Source organism: Acromyrmex echinatior, chromosome 3 (assembly GCF_024713525.1).
Source record: "Acromyrmex echinatior isolate Ae372 chromosome 3, ASM2471352v2, whole genome shotgun sequence".
In the NCBI taxonomy this organism is placed as follows: Eukaryota; Metazoa; Arthropoda; class Insecta; order Hymenoptera; family Formicidae; genus Acromyrmex; species Acromyrmex echinatior.
In genome coordinates this window covers 18,724,784-18,743,169 of record NC_141854.1, presented here as the reverse complement: position 1 = coordinate 18,743,169, position 18,386 = coordinate 18,724,784, and the positions used below count along the sequence as shown (strand labels likewise).

At 28.4% G+C, this 18,386-nt stretch overlaps 2 protein-coding genes across 9 annotated transcripts in view; one reads left to right on the top strand and one right to left on the bottom strand.

The window, feature by feature from the left end:
• The window catches only part of LOC105149025 (sex-regulated protein janus-A), a 77,551-nt gene that overhangs the window by 29,592 nt on the left and 29,573 nt on the right, over positions 1-18,386 (bottom strand). The gene's annotated exons all lie outside the window — the stretch shown is intronic.
• LOC105149002 (phosrestin-2) overlaps positions 1-18,386 on the top strand; it is a 56,013-nt gene that overhangs the window by 10,903 nt on the left and 26,724 nt on the right. For all 7 annotated transcript variants that reach the window (XM_011061153.2, XM_087404945.1, XM_011061145.2 and 4 more), the window contains one exon: positions 1,333-1,487. In XM_011061153.2, the coding sequence (XP_011059455.2) occupies positions 1,333-1,487 (155 nt within the window). The remainder of the gene's footprint in view (positions 1-1,332; positions 1,488-18,386) is intronic.

Genomic DNA, 18,386 nt, shown 5'->3' with positions numbered 1-18,386 from the left:
TCAATACCGTCAATATTTCATTAAAGAAGAAAGCAAAAATACAAAATAAAATCGAAATAAAATAGAAATAAAAATAGAAACCTAAAAGTCAAAATGAGAAATATATGTGAAAGTCAAATTTAAAATATTTTTCAATAAATTATTATTTATTTTTAATAAATTATTATTTGCAGATTTAAGATTTTTATTAACATTGATATTCTAATAAAGATGTTTATCAGCATAAAAATTATTGAACTGTTTGTCAATAATTTAATAAGTGATATTATTATGGTACTGTTCATGATTGTTTCAAAATTGAAAAAGATTTCGACGTGTAATTTGCAGAATCAGATATACAAATAAATTCACATAGAAATATTTAAGTCCGCTTTGAACAAATATAGAATTTCTCTTATCTATTTAGATTTATTTTTATCGGTTCAAATTTGTATCGTAATTATTTATTAAATTTAACATTTTAATAATTTAGTAATTGATAGAATGTAGCTCATAAATTAAAAATTTAATATTAAAAAGAGACATAATTACTATTTTGTATTTCTGCTTTCTCTTTTGTTAATCTTTTATCATTTCCATCGCTAAAATTTGTAGTAATATAAATTCTTAACGCTTAAAATTCTTTAAAAATCATCGAAAAAAGTAGAGGACTCCGGGAGACTTGATATATATATATATATTAGGTGTTGGAATTAATTCGTAGCGTTTTACAAGTGATGGGAAGTACTTTCATTAATGTATTTTTTAATGCTCATGTGAAATAAATAACATTCTTTCATTAAAAAACGCTACGAATTAATTCCAACACCTAATATATATGGGAGAGTTGAACCAATATCTCATATTTCAGAAAAGTTGTCAAACCGCGACGTATACATGATGCCACTTTGATTTCACATTTCTCGAAACATGACAAATAATTGCTTGATAATCATGTACTTGGCATGAAATTTGAATGAGAAATTTGAAATAATTCAACTCTTCCATATGTCAAGATTCTCCCGGATCAAGACTCCTCTTATAACAGAAAAATAGAAAAAGTTTTTAGTATAGTTACTAAGTTTGTAATTTTTCATATATTATATATTTTTAAAAAATATAAATTTATTCAAAAGTCTCTTCTATATACATATATAAAACATATATATAACTAGAGAAATAAAACTTATTACATTATAATTGCTAACTTGACATGAATTGGAAGCCTAAAATTGGAAGTCTAAAATTGGAAGTCAGCACGAATTCAGTTAATTTTCTTAACGTACTGTAGTCGTGTCAGGAAATTAAATGGGAAGTAATTCTACAGATGTTCCCTCGGATTTTCTTATACAGGTGGAACGTAGGAACATTGCGGTGGACAATTCGAAAAACGATAGGACGGACAAGAAAGAAGAGGATTATCAGGTAGAGGCAAAATCGGATCGAGCACAGGAATTACAAATACAGATGCAATCGCAAATGCAGCAGACTGACACACGAGGTGACAGGTGAGCACGCAATCCTTCAATAAATCGACAACGATAGATCGAAAATGTCTTGCTTCTTGAAAATGTTAACAATACTATTGACGATCAGATATTATATCATCAAAGCGAGCACATTTATCTCAAGTACTTTTTATTCCCCGAAACGTTAATACAATAATAAAATTTCCAAAATTCAATAATTATGGTAATTAACAATGATCTATTTAATGACAGTTAGCATTATATATATATTTGTGGAGATGCGACATAATAGATTGATTACAACGTCAAGACAAATAGTAAACTGAAGAAAGCTTTTAAGAAAAGTCGCGTGCTATCCTAGTCGCGTGAACTTTTTCCGCAGCGATATTTTTCCTTGGAGGAAACTTTGGGAAGTCACAAGCAGTCAATCTTCCCAAGATACATGTCATGTGATCGTACATATAGAACTGACACATCTCAGTAATATCAATATAACTAATTGATAGATAGGATTAAATTACGCACAAATTTAGGGCACGTTAAGTCTGTAGTACACAACTCATATCTATTCAATGTAACAAAGACATCAATTATTCTAATTACATTAGATAATTAATTTCATATTAATTTTGTTAAATATTTATTGTTTAATACTATAAATAAATATCAATAATAAACATGATTACAATAATACAAAAATGTAATTAACATTTATTTAAATTACTTTATTTAAATTAATATATATAAAATTATAAAAACATTAGTCAATTATATTACTAAGCCGTTAAAAGTTAAATTAACATTTGTATTTTAAAAAGAAACAAATACCGTTTAATATTTCTAAAATAACGGAAATTCAATATTTACTGAAATTCAATAAAACTATTTCAAATTAAATTGAATTTCACATAAAGCAACAATGTCAAATATATTGTAAAAATCATATTTTATTGCTAGATTTTACAAACAATTTTATATAAGCTTGTATCTAATAGTCATTCTGAGTAATTTGAGAGGTTCAGAGATGGAATCGTAGCGTGAGGTCCATACGTGCGCGCGACCTCAAAATCCTTAATACATTCACGTGCCTATGCACTTACATGTTATCGGATTAATTAATTCTGATCGCTCAATGATCTTAGTCGCGAAATTTGCAACTATCGAAGTTACAGATGAGATTCGATGACCAAAATAGACTAATAGACTCTTGCATATGGCAATATTATACCTCTATCACAAGAATACAAGAGCAATTTATATAAAGTCCTCTTTAATTAATATTTATATAAAATAAAGAAATTAATCAATAAATAAATTACTGATTCAATTTCTTTTCTGATTTTTTTATATTCTCTCTTTAGAGCTTTGTTAGTTTATAGTTTATAATTTACAATTTTAGAACTTAAAATTAGAGTTTTATATAATATTCATTATTCCATAAATAGAGTATGCTTCATTATGAATAAGTTCCGTTTTCATGTTCACATGCTGTAAACATCAGTTTATCCTTGAGTTTATCCTTATTGTCTATCAAATATTAAACAAAGACAAAATAATGCTTATAAGCGTTGTAAACATTATTATATGTACCCTATAAAATACGTATTATTATAGAGATTATTGAATTGATTATTATGATAAGAGTACGAAAAAAGAATAAAGAAATGAGAAATGAGGAAATTTTCTGATTGAAAATGAACCAGAACGAACCAGAAGATTTTGGTCATCATTTTTGATTATCACAACTAGAATTCGAATTAATGCAACCAGACTCTTTTTATTTCAGCGTAGAACAATGTTTTCATTTAGTCAGCTGCAAGTTGAATGTATTTAATCACAGCAAGTGTTGAATGTGAACATTCAGATTACACATTCACATATTCTGCATACGATTATATTGCATGCTGAGTCTTAACTCAAAAAGATAATCACTTTTTAACTCTCTGAAACTCAATCTCGATCTAAATAGAAATGAAAATTAAATATTCCATTATAATGGTTCATAATAATTAATTTATAGGAAGTAAATAATTTCGAGAATGTTCAAAATGTTATTATATTTTACAAAATCATTATATTTTACAAAATATTTGTAAAAATCTTTCTTTCAAAGCAACATTGAATAAAATATTTAAAATATTTAATGATAATTATATGTTTTTCATGTATTTCTTTCTATTGAAAAATATTTAAACTAAATCAAAATAATAAAAATTAAATAAATAACATTTTCCACGAAAGAATTGTTCGAAAAATTACAAAATTATTTTTCCTTACAACTGAATAGTGGAAAAAATAAAATGTGTTATTGCAACTGTGCAATTTCACAGAGAAATGATAAATAAAAGAATTATTATGCAGATTAAGAATCCATATCACGTAAATAGAATTTACAAGTAAAATCAATAAAATCATCTATAGAAGCATTTCTCCAACGGAATTACTTTTCCAACAGAGCGATTTAAATTGATGTTCAGCTTGCAACTTTTAGCGAGTTTATTAATACGTTTTCGTCAAAATATAGAATAAACTGTTAATTAATTATAACAAGCTAATTAATTCATGCGCGACTATGAAACTTGCGACGACCGAGTATAAATTGAAATTTAAGCATTGTACTGAAACAACACGCGATTTCGCACGTTTCTGTTGTCAGTCATCCACGTTAAATCGAAAGAGTCAACGATATCTGCGCATACCATGATATCGGAGTAATAAATACGAGAATTAGTGAAATATGCATCTAAATTGGAAGTGTCGAAACGATTTACGGATTTACAAAAATCCCAGATTCGAAGGGACAGATATCGCAATCGATAAAATGGAATTCAGCTTGGTATGTGATATACGCAACGACGTCAACGCCATAACATCACGTTAAACGGAATTTACTAAATCTCTTGGTATATTAATAAATCTATAATCCGTTACGGATTACAAAATTAACTATAATCTCGAGATTTTCATTATACGGGATTTTCATATCTTGTAAACATTAAGAGAAAACATTGATGGGATGTAATTATTGAAAGCGGAAAAGCAATAGTAGCGTGGAAAAAAATATAAAATAATTTTCTTCGTTATATCTTCGTAATTTTAAATTCGATGTTGAAAAAATAAATCTATAAACTATACTTCATTTCAAAAATTTTGTATAATATTCCCATCCGCTTAATATTTATATATTTATAAATAAAGGTCATATTTTTAATGTTAACAGATATACAGAGATGAATTTATATTCAATTACACTGATGGCATTGATTATTGCAAAATAATTATCGGCAAAATATGCAAGTTAGTTGAATAATGTTCTCAATACGGTTACCGCTAATAATACGATATTTGTTTATTACCGCGTCGTTAATTTCAATATATATTATTTAAGCACCACCAGTTTCATTAGTCTTACGCGTTATAAGCTAAACGCCGCTTGCAATGAAGCAGTGCCAACAAACATCAAAATGTATGCAGATTTATACGGGACGCGTAATTCAACCCCGACACCGACGGATACAGTAGTATCACTAATAGAGGGAAAAACACAGAAACTAAAACAGGAAACTCATTACGGTTAACAAAACACACATTCTATCTTTGACTATTTAACAGAACAAAAACTTCACAGCACGTTTTTCTACAACATAAAAATTAATATATTAGGTGTTGGAATTAATTCGTAGCGTTTTTTAATGAAAGAATGTTATTTATTTCACATGAGCATTAAAAAATACATTAATGAAAGTACTTCCCATCTCTTGTAAAACGCTACGAATTAATTCCAACACCTAATATTTAAACGCTAATAATCAAAAATGATTTCAATAACAAAAATATTAAATTAAATTGAATTAATTTAATTAAATTTTTATTACACACACACACTGATACTTTTAACGTAAAAATTTTTAATATATGACATTGCGTCACGAATATCCTGCGGGTGTATACTGTTTTTATTTATTGTTTATGTTTATTAAAATCATTTTATCATATTTACTTGAATTAATTTAATTAAATGATTACAACTAATTTACAATAAAAAATTACTTTAAACCGGACCAAATGTTTCGTATAGATTTTTGAATGCTGAAAATATATGTGTGAAGTCGCAAGTTAAAAAATCTAGCACATCCATCTTTCTTAACTAAAAAGTAGGGATGTACCAGATATCCGAAAAGTATCCGGTATCATCCAGCACATTTTTACTATTCCATATCATTAAAATCCGGGAATATATCCAGTTGAAATTTTATATCATAAAATTGTTGATTTTTTTCTTGAACAAATGTTCTAGAAATAAGTAGGGGAAGCTCGGGCAGCGCGAACATATTAAGATTGAGAAGAAAAAATAACACAATTAAAATTGAGATCAGAAATCGTTTTTACTCTCATAAATTTCTTAAAGGACTTTTTAAAGGAATTTTGAAATAAAATTTAAATAAATTAAAAAACTTGAACATTAATATGTTATTTTAGTTAAAACAAAAAAAAAGAGATTGATAAAGAGATCCATTTGATGCAATGACTGCACTGAATCAGTCATAAACAAATCATACTGCATTGTGGCAAAAAATAAACAAAAATGAGATATAAATACTTGCCTTTCATATACTCGAAAAGTCGTCTATCCCTCCGTATTCCCAGTATTATAATCATATACCGAATAAAGAGGATGGATCATCCGCTTTGTCCCCACCCGCTTTGCCCAAAGGACCTACTTGATGCGAATTTGGAAAAATTAGAATAAGTTGAAGTACCAAGTGTGTTGAAGTACCAAAAATTTTAATCTCAAATACACGTTTAAAGACACAGAATTCTTACAAAAAATCATTCACACTGATTAAGAAACAATTACAGATAATAATTAGGCTACTAAGAAAAAATAGCAAGAAAACACTCAATTTTCTATATGTCTTTATTAAACACAAACAAACGTAATCATATGTCGTTTCATAGTGTCGCTGGTCGGTCATTCCTTCAACTGCTAGAGACTCAGCGCAATCTCAAATAGATAAACGAAAATAAAAGGTATTCGCTTTACTCAAGGCGTTCATTTTGCCTGGGCTTCCCCTATGCATATTCATTAATGCTATAATATCTTATACATTATTGCAAAATTGCAATTTTTTTCTTTACAGGTTTCTTTTAAAAATTTCTTTTTATTTACTTTTTTTTTTATTTTTTCGAAGAAATTGTCTTCTCGGATATCCGATCGAATATCCGATCTTACATTCTGTCTGGATATCCGATATCCGGTAATTTTACAATCCGGTGCATCCCTGTTAAAAAGTAAGATATTGAAAAAATTTTAAAAAAGTGCATTTTACTAAAATTCTTACGACAATTCGAGTATGCATGTCTGAAGAATAGTAGAAATGAAAAACTTTGATACAAATAGTACATATGAAACCTCGGATGTTACCAGAAGATCTGACGACAGCAGAAAGAACAATCGAATGGAAAACAAAATTTTCAAAAAACATATTATACATGAGTACTGTGAGAATAAGAAGATACAACAATTGTAGACTGCCTAGAATTTTTATTTTATATATATTGTATATTATATAATATCTTATTCATATATTATATTATATAATTTCATATCTATTATATCCTTACTTTCTTATTTTTGTTTTTGTTATATACACTTATTCTTGTCTTTGTTTTATTAATATACAAAGGTGCACAGTTTTGTTATGAAAAATATTTAATAAACACGTTTGCAAGAAAACTCACGGAACTTCACATAACGTGTAATTGAAACATGTGACATGAATTTCTTCACTTCTTATTCTTATACGCATCCTTAGAGTACAAGCAATCACAAGATTTTTATTACGCAAAAATGTAAAACGTTACGAAACACACGTCTTGTTCTCACTTTTTTCTTCATAATTGCAGATATATGCAATTAGTATATATTATTTATATATATATATATATATATATATATATATATATAATATTAAAAAACTATATTGTATAAGAGTTTGTCAGAGTAAATTCGTAATTATTCTCTACGATGTATATAATTAGCGGTTTAAGAAAAATATAAAATGCATATTTGTGCTGGAAAAACCTGCAAGATCAACACTGTTCGAGAAAGCGAAAACATCGTAAGAGCCTTTCGACGCGAATTCCTTTTCGCGTTTGTGAAATATGAATAGCGAAATTCTCCTTGAGATGTTCTTTTATTTGAAGTGTACTTTTTCTTCATTTTCCTCTTGCTACCTTATTTATGCCACCCGATTCGACATCAATATTAATGATATGACATATACGCGTAATACTTGTGTTCTAATAAAATATTCGGTGAACTTATACGACAATACATTGAAATTGGATATACCGGCGCGTCTAATATCAAAACATACGTAACCTGCAAGAGGTTCGATCCATTTTTTATCTCTCGATTTGAATCGTACTTTTCAAAATTCTCTTTTGAATCTTTCCACGTCACGTCGGTTACCCATTTTTTTTAATTCTCCGCACAAATTGCAAAAATACGCTGTCGGTAGCAACAAGATTATATAATCATTAAATAATAATAAATCGTATATCGAGAGTATTATCTCAATTTATTATGGAATTAATTAATTATATAATATGCGAAACAATATTTATATTGCAATATCGCAACCATCTTACAAAAATATACTTTGAAAAAAGAAATAGCCGACATTCTCATAAGAATCGTTTCCAAAGAATTCGCATTGTTCTCGAATTTCTTTTTATCGGTATAATTCCCATTTAAATGGTAGCAAAACTAATTATCTGAAATGTTTAAACAGTTGACAATGAAACAGCTAGGCGACAGAAAATGCTGAGTAGCGCAAAAATTATACGCGCTGCAAAAGAAGTAATGTGGTCAAGGATAAAGACTGTTCTATTTTCATAAAAAAAATCTCATCATCAACATTTGAAATGCGATAGTGTATATTTGCAGTTATTGGATACTCTATTTGTAAATTACGCGAGAATATCTTGAGTATCTTTGTCTTTAAAATTATCGAGAGAAAGCTTCTTTTAAAACGTATCGTATAATCATGTCACATTTAAATATGGTATCGTATAATTATGTCATAAATAAATATACAAATATAATATTTTCCTATGCAATAAATTACACATTATGCAAAATAAAGAAGGCATACAAAGTCATCGCATAAAATTTAAAGTTGTCAAACGGTTCTGGAGCGTATAAATTCACCGTGAATATATTTATGACGGAACGCATTACGTTCGATTTCAGATAATGTCTGTAAAGAAGTATAAAACATAAAATCTCATTTCGTGAATAAATGCGGTTATCAATCGTTTTGTATTGCAATCTTTTCCAATATCTTCTCTTTTTTTTCTTTCTTTTTATCATAGTAATTATCATAGTAGTATATTTCAAAAAGAGATAGGAATAATATGATACTGATCACAATATAAAAAATTTATGAAAACAAAAATAATAAATAACAAAAATAAATCGGTATGCTCGAGCTATTGTTTCAAGTTTGGTGAATAGTTATCAGTGGTTTTATTTAGCAAAATATCCCTTTGATTAGTCGTTATACGCTTCACTTCTTCATATAGCCTTAATAAATTTTTTATCCTTCTAGCTAATCAACTGAAATGGACCAGAGAATTTTTTTATGATTTAACTATTTTAATCTTTAATCATTTTAACCTTTAAATACGTAGGTGGGGTGTTTAGAACAACCCAAACAAATTTTATAGTTACATTTTTTAATATAGAGTTAAATTTATATTATTTATATTCTTATGAGAGAGAGAGAGAGAGAGAGAGAGAGAGAGAGAGAGAGGAAAATATAAACAATGAATTTTAAGACTTCTGAGTAATACTTTTTATTTCCCTTTTTCAGAATAAGATTTTTAAGAAACTATGCGCTGTTTTCACTTACTTACTTAAAGGTTAACTGATGATTGATCCATGGCTGTTGCACAAATGTTTTTTTATCATATAGCTATCTTTTATATGTTGATAATAACTAAAGTAAATCGAGCTACGGACGGATGAAAATTGTATAATACTTTGCAAACGATGTGAGCAATTAAAGTACTTTTTTAGAAAGTTTTTTACGTACTAATTACCGTACTAATTCCTATCATCTTTTTGTTTTTTAGTTTTTAAAAACTGCTGTCTTTGTAAGATCCGTTAATCTATAGAAAATATGTCAACATATTAAGTTATTGATTTTTATTAAAATATGGCTAAAAATTCAGATTAGAGGAGCACCCCCCAATGATCAGACCATGACATTTTGTCTAACAGATAAAACCTGTTGGAAGTCACTCAAGGTAACAACATATGTCAAGGTCAAGATCATTAAGAGATGTTCCTGCAACCTGAATTTTTACCAAAATATGTTACAAAAAATAAAAACTTTAAAAATTATACATCTCGTATTTAAAATATGGATTTAATATAACATGAATACAATAGATTTATTTGATAATATGTTGTGACTATCGAGTAAACAATATAAATAAAAATCAATAATAGCAAATAAAATACTGTTATATTCAAGAGTATTGTAACATATTCTTTCATATCATATTACTGCAAGCACATATAGCGTACAGTAATATATCACACTAGAAATTTAATGAAATACAACGCGATTGTATTTAATTGAAACAATTATTGAAATAATTTCATAAATAAAACAAAGGAAACAAAAAAAATACTCTGTTTTATAAAACTATATTATTACACATTGGCATATTATCACGTAATGGCAAATATTATTTCGTGTAATTAAATTTTAACACAGCTTACTGTTATTTATAATATGTATCTAGAAGAAAAAAGAAATAATTGGACAAAACAGTGCATGTATATACAGCGATGTTTTTTCAGAAAATAACTTACGCGTAAAAAATTACAAACTGTATTTTTTTCCCATAAAGGATGTCACATGAATTGTGAATTGACAACATTGATTGATGCAGCTGATCGATAATCATTATGAAGATAACATGAAAGATACACGAAAAAAACGATTTCAGTACATTTAATATGTCAAGACGACATTATTAATTGTGCAATGAATGAACGTGTTTAAATATTAAATATTTTTCTTTAAAATATTAACAATGCATTTAACGGAACATCTCGAGATAAATAAAAATTATTTTTCCCACATGTCTATAAAAGATATCTTAAGCTGTTTAGAACAGGTATTGAGTTCATAAATATAAAGATACATCCTCTTCTATTTTTGTCTTTATTTACATCATATAGGTATGAAACTCTAATAAAACTTAATAATTATGCATAATTACATATAAGAACATAACTCTATTAATATCGATTAATGAAACCATTTTATACACTGTACAAGTTTCTATAACGAACGCCACTCTAAACTGTGGAGAAATTGTGTATTCGACATAACAATAATGTTTCTCTAACGATTATATATGAATTACACATATACAAATACACAAGATACACATATACAACAAATACACGCAAATACACACAATCGAACTGCCAAGTGTCTATACAATCCCGATGTATTATCTTAATATAGCGTTTTGTCTATAACTTATTGATAAATTCATAAATTCTCAAAATATTTCTAAAGTTTGAAACTGACTTGGCGAATAACGTAGCGTTACTTAAGATTACTTTTAATGTTACTTTTAAAGAGAAACGAAGGATGAAGTTGTTGACATATCGCGGCTTTCGATGAACTGAGAAAAAAGTGATGAAAGCAACTACAAGTACACTTGTCGTCCTGCTTTGCACAATAAAGTATTAATGTATATATTTTTTTCATCGTGTTGAGCGACGAACATAAAAAAACACGAATATTCCAGTTATATCCTTATACATATGCAAAACATATGCAGCAGGTGAGATAAAGCCTTCTTTTTTTAAAAAAAAAAGACAACAACCTACTAGAATTATGCATTTCGCGTTTCTCTACGAGATCGCAGGAGTTAATACAAAACAGAATGCTTCTCCATCGAATGCAAAATATTATAGATGAAGAAGTGCATTTTCCAATAGCAGAGCATTAAACGAACAGTAGCAACATTTAATATTAATTAATTTTATAAAAATCAAAAATACTTTAAGAATGTCTACGTATTTCATACAATTTAAATAAATTAAGATTTCAAGATTTGATAAAGAAGATCATTTTATCCATATTCTTTAGAATGAAGAAATGCATAAAAGGAACAGAGTTTGTACTATATAAAACCATATTCTAAATATCAGAGAAAGCAAGTATATAATTGAGAATCTCATAGATCTTAATTATATCAGCGACTGCACTGTAGAAAGGTATATAATAAATTTGAAGCTTGGCAAAAGTAGCTCTAAGCCACGAGTACTTCCTTTAGTCGTAACAATGAAGAAAGGATGACCTCGTCATCGCATTCACAAAAGAAAATTGCTTCGGCAGTGTCACCGCTTTTACATAATGAATTTTTTCAGACATTCTTTCGCGGTCGGTTTATTCGCTTTGTTTTCTTTCATATATTTGCGGTGACACATTTCACAAGCCGTGCCAATTTTTACTGTTTTGCTATATATATTAAAAATAAATAACGTATGGCCATATATGTACAATAAGAAATTTTTCAATATGATGAATGAAAAAAACAAAGAGATAGAGAAACGGATTCAGAGAAAGAAAGAAAGAGAGAAATAATGTATATCAGATCAATGCACGTTTTAACATATCAGATAGTACATTGTGAGAAACTCGTCCGGAACGGATTTTAATTTATTTGTAATTCAAAACTTTCATACAGCCTTTGAAAAATTTCGTACAGCCATAGATTTACTCCAATTACAATTAACGCTTAGATCTCAAAATAATTAATTTTGATATTATTTAAGCACACTCGATATTCAGTTAACGCTTAAATAATTATATTTATCCAGTTAATGCTTAAATAATTATATTTATCCAATTAACTTATACAGTTATAAAATTATTCATAATTTTGCGTAACAGCATTAATAAAATTAATATAATAAAAAGAGCTATGAGCCAAGGTCTTCATGCTAACTTATTTTGCAAAAACAAATAGTTTATTAAAACATACGACCCCAATTGGGTCATTATCAATGTTAATCCTAATAACAATATAAAAATCACATATTCATTTGAAAAACAATCTTAAACAAAACATTCAACACAACTTAAAAAACATATAAAAGTTTTCTCGATTATGTAAGTATCCCTATCGTTTTAGATGATTTTAGATTGGTTAATTTGTTTTTTATTTTATCAGTTTATATATAAATATATGTTATATATGTTTATATATGTTAAATTAGTAGCGAGAGTAACTACGTAAAAAATTAAAAATAGGAATTATAAATATTATAAAATTAGTCATGCATAATAGATATTGTACTTAAGTTTCATTGTTTAAAATTTCAACTGGTTTTTTTAACAAAACGCAGAAAGTAATGTAAAATTTAAGAGTCTAACAAGTTATCGAAACTTGATACTCCTAAAGCTGAAAGCTTTTATCAAGCTAATTAATTTTCAAACAGTCTGCTGCTTCATTAACCTGAATAATACAATAGAAAGGACTATGCTATTATTTTTTGAAAAACAGAAAATGATATGATGATTGGCACATTTGGAATATTCTGAATGTTCTGTGAACCATTAAAATTGCTTTTATCTACTGATAGTATTTCAATACTTCATCAACTTTCAAAGAAGTTAATCGCAGGTTCAAAAGTTCACAGTTTGCCGCTTTTATTATGGTTTATGTTTCATCAAGAAATTGATGGCGAAATTTTTGCGAAAAATGAAAATGGTAATAAATTTTATAAGAGAATTCAATGTTGCGTTATCATTAATCTTCTAACTGGATGGCTTTTTCAATATTATTCTTATGTCATTAAGAGCTTTTCTAAGCTACTTTAAACGTAATATAAAAAGGATTTAATGACTGCACAGGATCAAATGGAATAAAAACTAACGAGTAGCCTTCTAATTTTTTCTACAAAATACCTGTTAAGGAGAAAAAGCTTTAATAAGAGAGATTGAAGAGATTTAAACTTGATAGGATCAAATCCGATTGAGAATGACATAATGTGGCTTATAATATAAAAATTATACGTGATCAGAATGATTCACATATAAAATAAGATCATAATGCCTTAAATATTTATATCGCATTTTTGTAATTAATTTTAGTTCAAGTGATTTCGCAGTACGTTAATTTTGCGATGAATGTATTGCGAAACGATAAATGCAAATTAAAACCAATCACAACTTACGTTTACATGCTACTATCGTATAAATTTCAATTTAATGAGAAAAAATATACTGAGAAAAAAATTGCAATTAACTATAATTTAACTATAATTTATAATAATTTTGAACTGTTTTTGTAATTGTTTAATATTTATAATTATTTTAATTATACAATAATTTTAGTTACTTCAATATTACATTATATAATATATGCATATATAGTTTGAAAAAATTTTTAATATTAGGTGTTGGAATTAATTCGTAGCGTTTTTTAATGAAAGAATGTTATTTATTTCACATGAGCATTAAAAAATACATTAATGAAAGTACTTCCCATCACTTGTAAAACGCTACGAATTAATTCCAACACCTAATAATTATTGTGTCAAAATAAAAGTAATTGTTTCTGTATTTTTTTTCTTTTATACATATTTTAATTGCTATTACAACGTAAGTAGTAAGCAAATATTATAAAAATAATTATATTCACTACAAGGTGCGTCCCAAAATTTTCCGAACTTTTTCAATAGGGATAGGTCGGGTGGCGCCATCCGTGTGTTCGATTGCGCGTTTGAAAAGTACATCCCTAGCTGACTTCCAGTAAAAATTTCATGACATTTGGTTCAGTGGAAACGAAGTTATGGCGTCTCAAGTGTCAGTATGTTGTATACATCGGTACGAGAATGAACTTCGAACAAAGAGCCAATATTAAGTTTTGTTTTAAACTTGGTAAAACATTTACCGAAACCCATAATTTGATGAAACAAGTTTATGGTGATAATTGTGTAGCCCGTGCCAGTGTTTATGACCAGTGGTATACCAGTGGTATACGCGATTCAAGAACGGTCGTGAGGACATAAATGACGACGCACATACAGGTCGCCCAAAATCGACAATTAACGAAAATTCCATCGAAGTTGTGCGTAATTTCATCAAGCATGAGCCAAAATCTTCAGTGAGATACATGGAAATGGAATTGAACATCCCCAAATCAACGATTTATCGCATTTTGACCGAACATTTGGGCCTACAAAAAGTCTGTGCACGATTTGTTCCACACAAGTTGACTGACGACCAAAAAATGCATCGAATTCAACATTCAAAGGACATTATTAAGGAAGCAAAAAAGGACCAAAACTTCCTTTATAGCATTGTTACTGGTGACGAGACGTGGTGTTTTCAATACGATCCAGAAACCAAGCGTCAAAGCGCGGAATGGAAGGCGCGAAACGACCCAAAACCCAAAAAATCGCGTTTAGAGAAGTCAAAAGTGAAGACAATGCTCATTTGTTTTTATGATTCCAAGGGTATTGTGCACAAAGAATTCGTTCCAGCAGGCCAAACAGTTAATGCTGTATTCTATGTAAGCGTTTTGAAGCGTTTGGTGCACCGCATTCGTCGTATTCGGCCAGAATATCGCGAAGGAGGAAGTTGGCGCTTGTTACACGATAATGCGCCATCTCACCGTTCGACACTTGTCACTGATTTTTTGACTAAAAATCACATTTTAACAATCAACCATTCCCCGTATTCGCCTGATATGGCACCTTGTGACTTCTACCTATTCGGCAAAATGCATTTGTCCATGAAAGGAAAGCGGTATGTGGACGTAGAAGACATCCAAAGGGCTTGTACCACTATTCTGAAGGACGTGCCTTTGAACGACATAAAACACTCATTTGAAATGCTTTTAGATCGTGCCAAACGTTGTATTGAGTCCGACGGGGACTACTTTGAATAAACAATTTGAATTTGAAAAAAAAAGTAAACCGTTGTTGTTTTATTTCAAAAGTTCGGAAAATTTTGGGACGCACCTATAATCACGATTGCACTACATACAAATTTTTATTTTATTTGTCATCCATATTTTGATATTTTACTATATTAATATTTAAAATTATTATGATTTAAAGTACAATTTTTTTATAACTGCTATAAATAAAAATTATAAAAATTAAATTCTCAATTATAATTATTTTACCATATTATTTTATAATTATTTACCATATATTATATATATAATTTATTATATATATAATTTATATATATAATTTATATCAAACATTTTTCTCTTAGTGTATTTACAATTAAATAAATACTGCACCAATTTTTACATTCCTTAAATAATATATTGCGTTTATTATCCATTTATTATTCATTACGAAATACGCATTGCAAAGGAATTTGTTGAATACCTTCAATTATATTTTTATTACCTGGCTTGTTTATTATATATTGGTATATGTGAATCGGATTTATTGTTAGTAGAAAATGTACATTTTTTATTACTCTGAGCTGAATCAAATCGTTGAGAAACCTGCAATATGACATTGTAATCGCATAAAGTACAAATGGCATAGGACAATCATACGAACTGAGCAAATAATATCGCAATAGAGCTTGTACGTAACGGGTATCAAGATACCAATACAAGTCTCTCGATGATATTGAATCATAACGCGCATCACTGCCCGATTCATTTACTGGGAAGATTGTTGCATGCACTATGGTTCAATGTGCGTTCATCGATTCGCGTTACGATTGCACGTCATTTGAACGTGAAACAATGAATTCCGATTGACAGTGCATGGACATCTACCTTTATGAAGTTAGTCCAGATTTTTTAGAATCTGATGCAGTCAACCAAGTTGTAAATAACTAAAATTCTCATTTGTCCATAAAGGATTTTAAAGTTTCTAATATGTTCCAGGGAGAATTTCGCTGATCAAAAAATAAAGTTCCGAAAATATGAAATAATAACAAGATGATAACTTTATGTTTTAAGAAAATAACTTTCTCTTTTTTGTTAAATCAAGATCGATCATGACATTTTTCAGAAGAACTCTAAAAACTGTTATTAAAACGTCCGAAAAAAACGTCCGAGCTGCAAAAAAATTTTAATATAATAACTTAATTTTAAATTATAACTTAGAAAATTTCTATCCTATAATTGTCGTAACTTTTAATTTGTCGTTAAAATTGCTGTAACTCTTAATTTTCATTTTTCATTATTTTATTTTAATAATTATTTTCTCAAAATTCTAGAAATCTTTTCAAGAAAAAGTTAGAATTAATTACATCAAGATTCTTCAAAAGATAATCATCATAAATGAACATTATTCGTTCCGGTATAATAATTATTTTAGCAAAAGTATATCTATATTTTATATTATCAAGTAATTTACAAAATTTCATATTTAACTGAAAATCCATGAGATGAAAATTCGCGACAAAGGAAAATTATTTTCTCAGTTAAAGAAAATTATTTTCTCGGTGCGATAACCAGAGACCGTTTCATTATAATAACAAAATAGACTATTTGAAGCTTTGCATTCGCAACAACTTCGCTAGGTTATACAACCAACAAGAACATTTAAACACGAACGTTCGTGCTATACAATGGTAGCTTTGCTTGTTCCGTCATATTACATGCTGTCACTGAAATAAAAACCGTAATTTACGAAAGTCAACCAACAAAATATAACACGCATGTGATAAGAATATTAGCTATTTATCAGGCCTGTAAGGAAATGCAGCTTTTTGCTCATGGGATTTATTTCTCGTTTCTCAACCGCGATTCAAATCGTGGTATCATCACGAAAATATTGAACTTTGATCTCTTCAACTATCCATTTCGTATTTGCATATACATTGGTGATTTTCGTAAATCTATTTTTGAAGCACAATCGAGTAACATTGACATTACCATGAATAAGTGCATTGATGTGGTTTAAATGATAACTGCCTTTGATAATAAACATACGTATTACAATATGTATTTTATGTATTAATGTCAAAGACAATAAAATATCTATTCAAATTTTTATCATTACGAATAAGTATATCATATTTCATAGAAATTTACTGGTAATTTATTAATAATTTGTTATAGAATTGTCATAGAAAGTACTTCGATTTCAATTGAAAGTAATGTTTCATTTTAGCACGCGCTTATAAAGCTGTATTTCTTCATTAAACATCGCGTCATTCATATATTCGATTCTTTTTGGCACGACCGCACTGACTGTGCATCGCAAGCACGCTTTCATCAACGACGAAAAAAAGTTTTGTTCCATCTGCTCCGCTTTAGATTTCAAGCTCTCGCAATAGCGTATGGCGCGACAGTCGTTTCCGTTTGCCTGCACCTGGATCGTGAGAACTGCATAGCTGTATCAAGCTGTGCAGTCCGTAAAACGATGCCCAATAATGGGTGCCGCAATGTAAAACGACCAACATTAACGTCTCGATGCACTCTGAAATTCGAACACGTAGAACGATTGCGCCTCGCGATTGTCGTGGTCACATTCAATTCGAAAACCACGATTGATAAAGTTGAAACTGTGGTAACTTGATGCATTCGGATATGATATGGTATACATGCTATACATTTTACTGAAAATGAAGCAATATATTAATCTAGACGTATAGTAAAAAATATATTTATTTATTACTATAAAACATATTTTTATAATACTTGTAACAATATATGATCATCAGTAATACAAAATATCTTCTTTCATAGCAATAGAAAGAACTCTAATAAATCTAATTATTATAATACTATCATTATATATGTAATCATTATAATATATTGTCATTATAACTATATATATATGTCAATTATAATTTAAGAAAATGGATAAATAATAATGCGTCCATGTAAAACTCGAAATGCGCAAAA